At 39.3% G+C, this 12,247-nt stretch overlaps 1 protein-coding gene across 4 annotated transcripts in view; it reads right to left on the bottom strand.

The window, feature by feature from the left end:
• EFR3A (EFR3 homolog A) overlaps positions 1-10,008 on the bottom strand; it is a 76,590-nt gene extending 66,582 nt beyond the window's left edge. For all 4 annotated transcript variants that reach the window (XM_041407596.1, XM_041407599.1, XM_041407598.1 and 1 more), the window contains exons 1-2: positions 9,940-10,008; positions 5,452-5,504 (exon numbers count right to left, since the gene is read on the bottom strand). Coding sequence is in view for 1 of the 4 variants with exons in the window: in XM_041407597.1 (XP_041263531.1) it covers positions 5,452-5,461 (10 nt within the window). In the remaining 3 variants the exon portion in view is untranslated. The remainder of the gene's footprint in view (positions 1-5,451; positions 5,505-9,939) is intronic.
• Between the last annotated feature and the right edge of the window lie 2,239 nt (positions 10,009-12,247).

Below are 12,247 nucleotides of genomic sequence, written 5' to 3'. Positions count from 1 at the left end.
ACACAAACGCTTTGATGGGCACTTAATGAGCTCATCTCTAAAGAATTTCATTTTTTATGTTAGCTGCCCAGATTGTGCATACAAAAGTTACAACTGAAAAAATTAATTATCCAGGATTTAACAGGAAATGGATGAAACACCATTGTTCATTTCTTGGCTATATTAAAGTGTGTTCCAAAACAAATGGAAGAAATGGAAGGATGAATGATGATAATGGTATCACTCATCATGTCTTGTCTCAATATGAGTGGTTTTGACTCTCTGTGGAACTGCTCCTCAACACTAACTTTCCCAAACAGCCAGGATGATCTGTACACAGAAATGACACTTAACAAAAAACAACAAAACGAACACTTGCTCCAAACCAGCAAGTCTTAAAGAAATCCATGCATATTCATTAAATAAGGAAGCACCATTTTGGTGGCACACAAAGTTGTTTAAGGTACCACGAGTTAAATAAACAGATGCACAAAGCGCTACAGTTTTCCAGCTGAAAGTTCCTGTTTTGTTTCTTTTCTTAGCTTAATCAAGGATACATTTAGAGAAGTTACTACTTTTTCTTTTCAATGTAGAAAAGACAGTCACCTAAAAATCAGCTGAAAAAAAACTGCAGCTGTTTTTGTATTGAAAGAATTTCTTGCATATTATTACGTGAAGAAACTACTACATATTCTGCTACCACAGCATTATAATAGTTACAGACATCCTGAAATGCAGTTATTTCCCTTTTCTGGCCTAGTCCTAGCAAGTGGCAAACTGCCAAAGGAAGCCCAAAACCATGACCTTCCCCTGGCAGCTGTTTTTCAAGTTCCTGTGGTCCCTTAGGTTAGTAGATGAAAAGGACATGATACAGGTCTTCCAATGTGTCTCATCCTAAAATACCAGAATCAAGCAGCAAACAAAAATTTCAGACATCCCCTGATGTAACTCTTCTGTAACAGCTGAAATATGAAAATGTAACAGAATAATAACCTATTTTACATGTTTTAAGTAGTCAATAATGTTGTCATAAAATTAAGAGGGTTTCTCCTGCCTAAAAAATAAACTAAGTAATTACAAAAAGTGCTTTATTAAGTAGCAGGTCCCATTGTGAAGTGTGAAGGCTACATGAGAAACATATTCCAGATGAGGCAAAAAGTATGATGGATGGAAATAGTGGAGACAGTAATTAATGAGATCTAGGCTTGATTTTCACTAAAAACATTAGAAAGCTTAGTCCTTGAAATATTTATATTGACACATTTATGAATACATTCACTGGTATTTCAAAATTTTATTTCACAGGGCGATAAATCTTCCGTTCCCATTACCAGTCTTGTCGATTCTTACTTATTATACATACACAATAAAAACTACAATCACAAAACACAAATAAATGATATTCCCAAAATTGTTGGGAGGGCAGTAACCAAAATGAGGAAGTTATTTGCCTTTTAAAATGTGTTAAAAATGTTAAATGCCAGTTAAGAATTCACTCATTTCAAATTCCATTTCAAGCGCTGTTTTCCCTCCTACACTTGGCAAGAAAACTCTATGCACATAGAAAATTATAATTTTGAAAGTTTGATAGGTATTTTTGGGTTTGAGGGAGGAGTGGGTCACTTATTTGTCTAAAGACCGTGAAGTAACACAAGGAAGGAAGTAGCATGCATGAATACAGAAATTGACAAGCACTACTCAACTGTTCCATCTTGTGTTTGTTTCCACCTTGCACAAAGCAGGGAAGCCACCAGCACGCTCCACCTGCTGTCAGAGGAGCTGCCTCTGCACAGACAAGGGTTTGCAAAAGGCCACATGGTGTTTGGGGGGTCGAGTAAATAAAATATTATGCAGTTTAATGAACGTGCTTGGAGCCATTCTGCAATCACCAAAACTGCCTCTTCACTGCAACCAACAGGGAAAATTATGGAATATTTTCCACATAACTAATATATGTACCTCTTAAATCAGAATGGTCCCTTTCCAACCAACAAATATCTGACAGAAGAGTGTGGGAGGTGTTCATATTACTACATTTCACAGCCATAATTCAAAGGAAGAATGTGGGAACATTACATTAGGCAAAATCCTTATTTTTATTTATTTCTTCTCTTAATTTATATGTTAGAGTCAGTCATAAGGACCTGCTAATCAGTTAAAAACAATTTAACTAACAATTATTATTAACAAAATCTTGAAACCCAAAGATATAGTTATGCTAATGGCATAAGCCAAAGGCAAAAAGAATAAGCTAAGAAAAAGTTTAAAAAATTCACAGACAGAGCGACCACAAGTAAAATATATTTTTATAGTCAACAGGTGCTCTCACCTGTGCCACATACAATTCTTCTAGTTCTAGCAATTTCATTTTAGTATAAAAGTTGCCTTTTACATTAAGCATTTCACTGAAGTCAGGGAATACATCCAGTAAGTAGGTTAGCTGTTTCTAGAAAAGAAAAAAACCTCCTTATCTACCAAGCTGTGTCTCAAACATCTGATTAAGTGTGAATATCCAGAACATAATGTTCAAAAAGAGAGTCTTCAACAAATATTTTTATATGACTTAGCTATCGCTTTTTCTCCTTAGCAGAAGCATTTTCAATCCGAATGCAGCCAACAAAAAAACCTAACAGAACCATCCATGTTCCTTAACAGAAGTATGCTAAATGAAATTATCTGCACAAATTATTCAACAGGGAAACTGAGAGCACACGAGGCAAGTGGGAAACACCTACTGCCCCTACTGCAGAGGCTATCTGGTTATAAGTTCTTTGGCTTTGCTTTTAAATAAAAGCACTATTTAACCTTTTACTCCACAGTTTCTTTGTGATAAAGCACACCTTAAACAGTTACTAAAACAGCCATGGTTCAAACCTACTCTTACTGTACTCAATCAGAAATGAGAAAACATATTTGCTTTATCAACATTTCAGAATTAGCGCTTCAGCTGAAGACACCATCCATGTGTGTAACCATTTGCATCAATATCCATGCTATTTGCACAAGAAAAACTTATAAAGCTAAACATAAAATGTACAGGGAAAAGCTACACCTTGGCAAGGTTGATCCAAGTGCTGCAGCAATGATAGAGCACCACACCTCCACTGCAGATGTCAACACAAATGCCATGTCATGGCTGGTCAAAGCCAAGCATTTTTACTTCTCAAGGTAAAGCGCAGACTGAAAATTTTCTATCTGAACTATTACAATTGCATTGAGATGGAAATCTTAACATTTTTTAGGACTTAGTGCAGCACTAAATCCCCACATTCCTAAGTGGGATTGCTAAGCAGAAACATCAACAGAAAATGTGAAAATCCAAATATGCAATAAACAACTTGTGCAGAGCCCAGCAGCCACGGCTGAGCTGAGGCTGAAAGAGAAGAGCATCCATCACCTCTGGCTGATGACCTTTGTTCATCTCCCCACTCTCACTCATTACCACAGCCAAGTTCTGACTAATACCTGTTGTTCCACAGTTAATACTGAAGGAGTTAAAACGCATATTGTCCTGCAGATTGTTTTAATTAGAAAGACTAATTAAGCTTTTACTCAGTCTTTATGTAATCCCAGTCATCTGGATCTCTCATGATATTCCAGAACACTGCCTTTAGACCTATACATTCATTTAACTACTGCATGAAGGGGGGGAGGGATGAAGCTACCACTAGGAACTGCTACACAGACCCAGGAAACAAAGCAGGACAATAGTGGATAAGGGAGTTGTCTGCGTGACCCAAGAACACCACCAAAATTTCCTGTTAACTAGACACTATTTTTCTACAATTTGTAAAGAAATCATTGTAACATGACAAAAAACATTTTTGGAAATTATCTCACTGTAACAGCCTTTTGTTTAGGAAAAAGTTTTATTCCTAAAGATGGTCAATGCACTTCTTGATGTGTGGGATGAGAGAACTTCACGTGAAAATAAAATAAAATAAAATAAAAACAACACACCAACACCCCCCAGCCTTTACAACTGACTTTTTCAGATTTCAGGGACAGATACTTTAAGATTTCAAAGTAACACTGTAGCAGCAGCCTGTTTCATCAATCTGCTCTGAAAAGAAGGCTACGGAACCTTTAGAGAAGCCTAAATTAGCAACCAGAAGATTTCCTTTCCACATGCAACAGAGTTGAATTCCTGAAGGCTCTACCTCTATTGATTAGAAGTACAACCAGCCACAAAAGGATGCTTGCTGGCCTTAAAATCCCATTGTACTTCACTGCCATAACTTTTGGAAGTAAAATATTCTGAAAATGCTGTTATGTCACAAGAACTGCAATGTACATTTCTGTTAGGTTTCCCTTCCCTCATCCACACAGTTACACTCATTAATACAGGCAATGATAAATAAATGTAGTTCTGAGTGTCTTGCACAGATAAACACTGCAATCAGCTCTTCTGGTCTCCTTTAACTCCCATCTGAATGCAGTAATGCAAACTCTACTTGCACTGATATTAATGACCCTAAACATAAGCACATCTGGTTTAAATAAAAAAAAAAAAAAAAAACCACCACAAAAATGCCAAAAAACCTTACTTTTCCAGTTTAATTGGTTAAAAAATTCCATTCACTCCTTCACATGACAGGTGTGACACATCTTACTTACAGTAAGGTATTTTACATGACCAGGGTTCAAATGACACAACACAGAACTACTGCAAGCCATTTCTAGTGCCCACAGCCACAGCTTATTACAAATCACAGCAAAGAACAAATGCTCAAAGACTTCCTCATGAAATTAAGCATTCATGAAATTCACTACAAACCTATATTAGAATGCACTCAGTATGACTGGTATTGTAACTTTTTTGACAAAGCAGATTACTTTATCCAAAGACCGGCGTTAGCAATGTTACTACAGATCACATAGAATTTTTTCTAAATAGAAGAAATTATTAAAGGAATAGTTAAATTTGTATTTTTCTAACATACTTTATAACTCAATCCATTGAGTTAGAGAAATTTGCTATTCTTGAAGGTAAATAATTTGATTCTTAGAAACATTTGCCTCAAAAATCTCATTTAACTTTGGACATCAAAAATTTTAAGCATTATCACTTTTTATTCTAAATAGCAATTCTATCTTCTATAAACACTAGTTGTCATTTTCCAAGGATAGGATTACAGCTACATCAAAATATAGCTTTTTAATATCAAAAATATCTTTAGTTTTTGAATCCAGCTATTTCAGAACACTGTCTAAATCACAAAATTCAGTGATATACTGTGAAGCAGTGATCAAAAAGGCAAATGCAAAGCTCATATTATTATTTGTAAAATATATGGAGATTTACAAAGGCAGAGAGTAGATAATATTAACATCTTAAAATTCTTATAAATGACAGCAAGTATAATGCTTCTTTTTCCTTTTTTTTTTTTAATTTTTAAACCCCAAAGAAAATACCTTAACAGTAAACACCCCCAAATATTGTCTTAACGTACTTAAGATAAGAATACTTACTGCCAGGCATTGTTAATCAGGATCTGTCTTCAATTTTGTAAAAACATAAGAAACTATCAAGAAAACAAACAAAAAAAACAAAGTCAAGGATATAGCTTAAGACCATTTACATCCAAATGTACTCAGTAACTCATGCAGAATGAGCATTCTTCAGTTCCAATACCAGAGAGGCTGTTAGCACAGAAATCCAGATATCCTCTTAGCTGACCAGACTAGATGTAGATTTTGCCCGTTCCTGAAATGCAGTCATTCTGTTCCTGCCTTTGATGCTGGAGTAAACATTTTTCTGTTGAGCACTGTGACCTTCCCAAGTGCCACTGTTTAGGATGATAAATCCTGCACATCTCACAGGATACTTCCACTTCAGCTCTAAACCACAGCACTTCCCTGTTAAAATGCCTGAGAGAGGCTTCTGTTCAACACCACAAAAAACAACTGAAAAACCTGTGTGGCACTTCCTAGGGCATTTTTCTCCCAGTATGAAAAAATGCAGATTTTAGATCAGAGTGCAATCCTATATACAATAGCTGCTCAAAGGAGTTTTGATGCAATTAAGTATATTCATAAAATGAACTCATCCAAAGTTACAACAATCTATTTTGGATACAAAAGTAGCCAAATCTACTGTTCATCTAATTAGCACTAAAATGCAAATTATTTGAAGATTTTTCTGTATTAAAGCAGTGCATTTGGCTTTTACTCATTGCCAAATGCAAATTCCCCACAAACGTACTTTTCCACAAATAACAACAAAATCTCAGTTAATGATACTGAGTGTTGCTTTCTTCAAAAATAAAATAAATTTTTAAACAAAATATATTCAGCTAATAGTTGTATGTATACATACACCAAAAAACTGCAATTCCATGGATGGATAATGCGAAAATAAACACTTCATTTGGTCAACATATGTTTTAATGACTACATATTAAAGCAATGCTCATAGTTGCTAAAAATAAACTTTATTCTCGTATATGCATTTCAATCAAATGTTCCAATTTGCTGACAGCAACTGGGATTAAAAATAGTACTTCAAAGTAAGTTATTTAAAATATCCCATCTATTAGAAAGCTGTATGTCCCTCTCCAAGGGCAGCAGGAGAGGCAGTGTAATTTTACAAAAGGAAATGTGCTGCAGATTGTCATGTCCAACAGACACATGGAGAAGCAAAACCTCTGGTTCACAATGTAGTTATGGACCTAGCTGAAACATTACAGAAAACAGATTTACTGACATTAAAGAAAAAAAAAGCAGAGAACCTGATGAGAGTTTCAGGGAGTCAAGTGCCAGATACTCAAGAGTGTTTTACTGACCATCTCCGGCAATCAGGAATTCAATACATTTTCCTAAAACACAACCCCTGCTCTCAGCAAAGTCAACTCACTTTTAAAAGATTTTTAGAAGAGTTTTCTGCAGAAATTACTACAAAAGTTGTATCTACTAAAACATATAGAAAATATCTGTTTTAAAATAATTCACTGGGGTTTTAGTCATTTTGTGATCTGAAATGTGACCAAAAGTCCCACATGGGGGTGGCCTGGCCTCTACATGCAGAACAGAGCACACAATTTCCTCTCCATAAAGTCTTCAGTCACTGTCTCGCTTGGCCTAGGACGAAGTTTAATCCACAGATGCTGTCACCTGTTACAGCAGAACAGAACTAACCCAAACCAAGAAGCTTCCCACTCTGAATTTGCTCAGCTATTTGTCACTGAGATAAAACTTTACCTAACAAAAAGAGGGAAAACCCCCCCACAGAATGTGACGAAGTAGAACTTAGCTAATTAAAAGAGAGCTATGGAAAATCATGTGATCCATTTAGCTTCCTAGCCTAACACTTACTGTTTAACACATTCCATGTAAATTTGTGGCATGTGACAGATCACCAGATGCAACTTATGGATATCAAATACTATACACTGTTTTCTTCACCAAAGCAACTGACTCCTGGATATTAGGAAGGTAAACAAAATCACACCCACTTTTCTGTGGAGGACTAAAAGTCAGTGTGTTTTTTCTAAGGATAGAACAATAGTTCTAAATGTAATTATAATAAAAGTGTGAAGCTAGTAAATGTACCTTAAAAGACAGAGGAACACTTGCATGACACATAAAATTCTTCTTCTAAAGAAAAACTTTCAGTTTTGTTTTGAGATGATTTTACACCATTTGGTTAGGAAACTCAATGTGAATTTATTGTTAATCACAAAAAAGATAAAAATACAGTTTGTTCCATTTTTTTTTCCATTAACTAACATGGGATCTGAAATTAAAGGTTAGTTTATAAGCACAACTATTTCTTATTATCACAAGATTGCAGAAATGGCATTGAAAGCCAAACAGAAAAGCAGAGTTTTTTTCCTGCATGCCCTAATACAATGGACCTCTTTAAAAAACTTAAAATGGAAAAATGTATAAAACTCTATGTTACAGGTAAAGAAGTCAGCATACCTGAGATTTTCTATTTTCTTCCAATAATCCCTCTGTTACGTTATTATGTAACATCATAAACATTTAATTTGATTTTGAGTCTCCAAAATGAAATTGCCATCTGGACTCCTTTTCATTCCTCCAACTTAAGCCAAATAAAGGCAGAGGCTGAAGCACCTCTCACAGCCACACAGGCATGAACTGCAAAATTAAAAATCCACTGCACATTTACTTTTTAGATCACTTAGCTCCCCACTCATATTTCCTCTCTGAAAAATTAATCAATACCTTTAGCTTTCAAAGTAGGCAAATGGCCAGTGCAATGCAAGATTAATAAATCACATGTTCATTCCTAAATATAGACCATTAAGCTCCATCTATGATTCCCAGAACCCAAAAAATGCAATATAAAATGGATTTACATACCACAGTGGAATTCTGGGAAAGTACCTGACTTCAATCTGAATTACCTTTCTCAGCTGGAGTGGAAATGCCATGTATGAAGCTGGCTCAATTAATGAGACTACCCTGCTCTCTTACCCAAGACAGAATGCACCTAAGGAAAACATGATTTGCTTTCACTTCAAATTATATCTTCAAATTGTTTAAAAATTGTGTGGTAACTTTACAAGGATTACTTCCTTATGGAGCTAGGCTGGGCAGCAAAAAGTCACTGACATCAAACAAAGCTGTTTCTAACCCATACTCTTTATAATTCAGATTTTATAATTAGAAGTGCAATCCCTTTCCATTATACTCGAATTGCCGACTCTGGTGAGTATTTTCACACCCCCTTCAATTGCATGCAATATAAAATTTGTTCATTCTTTTCTACTGCATAAGGTTGGATCAGAAGTAGAGAGAAGTTATTGCCCATCATGAACTGCAAACATTGGCAACATCTAAAACAGATGTTAAAGCACAAACTGTATTTTAATTACATTTTTGTAAAATTTTTTCCTGAATCAGAAATGAATCTCATTCTAGCAGCCTTTTTTAGACAAATATTAAAGCTGTCATTAAAAGGCTTAAACAAAACCTATGGATAGGTCTATCAGGGCACTACAATCAAGATTTCAACTCCAAACCGCCAATTTCTCAAAGAAACTTTACCATATGTTTAAGAGCATTAACACCAAGTCTTCAAGAAAGACGTCCTGAAGTTACTTGAGAAAATATTTCAACATATTTAGAATTAATGACAAATGCTTTAGTTATTTACTATTCATAAAAATCCCAAAGCCTTGGCTGTTAACTCTGGGTTTAGCTTACATACTCAGTTTGCACAGCAAACATTGATGTAGCTTTGCAAAGTGAAACACCTGGGCAAGCAAACTGGGTTTTGATACAGCAATTATAACTCTGGTTTAAAGTTATAGGCTTTCCCACAAGTCCTACAACAGCATAGAGACAATGCACACCACAATCTTTTCTTCCTTGTATCTCGGCTCAAAGGACCACGGGATACCTTTCTAGACATATCCAAAAATAAACATGGTACTACGGTTTTCAGTAACAGGATTTGTGAACCCACACCTTAATTATCTAAAGCACGGCTCCGTGATGCACAACTAACTTTAAAGACGAAGCCAAGAAAGCTCACTGTGCCGTCCTCCTGTCAATTTGCATTGCGTCCGGTTAATATCTCGCTGTCTTAAGGTCCATTTGAGGAAAACTTGCTGAGGGAACTCCCAAAGCCACAGCCCCGCGCGGTAAAAGCGGGGGGATCCGCTCGCCGTGCCCACAGCTCCCGCGGCGAGCAGAGCCGTCCGGAGGCGGAGAGCCAGCCTGCCAGCCCTTCCCCGGGAGCAGCGCCCACAGGGACAGCCCGAGCCGCAGCCACAGCGGGTCCAGGCTGAGGCCATGCCCTGAGGCTTCTCCTCCTGCGGCAGCCTGGCGGCCCGAGCTTCTCGCCACTCCCTCAGCGCCCACCCCTCTGGCTCATCCTCCTAGTTCCCAAGCGTGGAGAAGGGGAAGTAAGCGAGAGATCGCGACGAGGAGGCGACCGCCAGGGTGAATACGAGTAGCCGGAACACTGCCCGCCTGCCCCAAACTCACCTCAGCCTCCCCTCCGCCTCAGTTCAGCAGCCGCCATCTTCACCCTCTCCCCCCTCCCGCCCCGTTGAGCGCTCCGTAGCGCAGTGCGCGCCGGGAGCTGTAGTTCTATCCGGAGTCGTTCCGTCTCCTTTTCCGCCCATCCATCCCAAACAGAGAGGACGCCGAGGGGTCGCGGCGGACAAAGAAACGCCCCGACACGGCACGGAGGGACAGCCTCTGGACATGGGGCCCCGCCTGGCGCGGGCCGGGAGGGCGGTAGGCCGCCGAATCGGACCACAACTCCCAGAGGCCCTTGCGGCGTGGGCTCGCCGGCTCCTGAGGGCGGTGCTCCCCGTGCCCGGCTTCGCGCCGTGAGGGCGGTTCGGTGCTGCGGGCGGGAGGGGTGCCCGTGCCCGGTGGGTCCGGCCCGGGCGGGTCGCTGGGTTCCTCTCAGCTGGAGAAAGGGGAAGGGGAGGGCGAGCGGTGCTGGACGCTCTCCTGAGATCGGAGTTCTAATTCACCTACAAAGACCGTGATGCCAAACTTCCGTGAAAATCAGTGAAGCCCAGGGCAGCACAATTTCTTGGTCTGTTTTCCTTGAAATAATACTGCCAGCTTCCAGATCTGATGCCTTTATGCCAGATTTTGCAGACAAGCAAGGGGAAAGCAGAAGTCTTTCACAGAGTCGTTAAGGCTGGAAAAGACCTCCAAGATCTTTGAACCCAACCTATAACCTTGTCAAGCACCGTGGCACTGAGAGCCGAGTGCAGTGCTTGAACACCACCACCTCCCTGGGCACCCTTTTCCAATGTGAACCACCCTTTCAGGGAAGAATGTTCTCCTGATGTCCAAACTGAACCTCCCCTGGTGCAACTCGAGGCCATTTCCTCATGCTCTGTTGCTTTTTACCTGGAAAAAGTGACCGACTCCCACCTGGATACAGCCTACTTCCAGGCAGCTGTTGAGAACAAGAAGGTCCCCCTGAGCCTCCCTTTCCCCAGGCTAAGAACTCCAAGCTCCCTCAGCTGCTCCTTATCAGACTTGTGCTCCAGCTCCTTCCCCAGCACTGTTGTCCTTTTCTGGACATACTGCAGCGCCTCAAATGTCATTTTTTCTCATCAGGAACCGAAAACTGAACACAGGAGTTGAGGTGTGGCCTCACCGGTGCTGAGTACAGGCAGACAGTCAGTGCTCTCACACTATTGCTGATACAGGCCAGATACCATTGACCTTCTTGGCCACCTGAACAAACACTGGCCCGTGTTCAGCCACTGTTGACCAGCATCCCCAGGGCCTTTTCCGCCAGCATCTTTCCAGCCACTCTTCCCCAAGCCTGCAGTGCTTCATGCAGCTGTTGTGACCCAAGTGCAGCTCCTGGCACTTTGCCTTGATGAACCTCATGCATTGGTGTTGGCCCATCGATCCAGCATATAGCCCTAAAAGCCAATTTCCTGTTGTAGTAGTTCCTTCTAAAGGAGAACATGTCAATCCATTTGAGTTTATATCTTTCAGTGACTTCAGATCTGCTTATGTTGCATCTGTTAAAAACTAGCATTTCATTTTCTTATGCTTTTGAAAATACTTGAAACTTTCCTTTCACCAATACTAGAAACAGGATCAGTGTTTCATTTGTGTTCCTTGAAAACAATCCCTATAAATGTGAAACTGAGGAAGTGAGATGTCTACATGTCTCACAGTTTTCAGCAGTATCCAAAACATGTTAATTTGCGAAAATTGGACAGACTTTAACATGTGGGTGCAGCTGAGCAAATTAAAGGAGTAAACTGTAGTCCTTCTTATTCTTTTATATAATTTCTGAAATACAGCTTATGGCTTTGAACTCTCGGGGCCAAACATAAAGAAAGTGATAAGACACAGTGAACAGTCAGCCTTCCATAAATATGTTTATTGAGTTGCTGCCTGCAAAGCAGAACATGTTGGCATTAGCAGCCAATTTCTTAAGGTTTCTGCCAACAACAGTCAGAACTACATAGATCTACATTTGCCCTTTGTCCTTTAAGTATAGCTGGTGATAATAATCCTCCTTATTTTCTGAAACCTAGAGGAAAGTTTTGGGTTTTTTTCATCAGCCAAAAATTCAAATGCATTATTATGGTCTTAACTCATGACAGATGCAGCTTTAGTTCAAAGATCATCTTTCTAACCATCAGCTACAGGCAGTCTGCTCTCTTTACTGAAGTGTTTCATTCCAGCTTTGGTCTCATTTTTCTTTTCTCTGTGCATAAGGGCATGCAGGCTCCAATGTTCTCGTCATGCCATATGGTTTCAGCAGAATGCTGGCAACTAGTGCAATTGCTAGATCTTACTA

Source organism: Onychostruthus taczanowskii, unplaced genomic scaffold (assembly GCF_017590055.1).
Source record: "Onychostruthus taczanowskii isolate IOZ18803 unplaced genomic scaffold, ASM1759005v1 scaffold27, whole genome shotgun sequence".
NCBI lineage: Eukaryota > Metazoa > Chordata > Aves > Passeriformes > Passeridae > Onychostruthus > Onychostruthus taczanowskii.
Note: the sequence above shows the minus strand (reverse complement) of the source record. Positions and strands in the feature narration are given on the sequence as shown.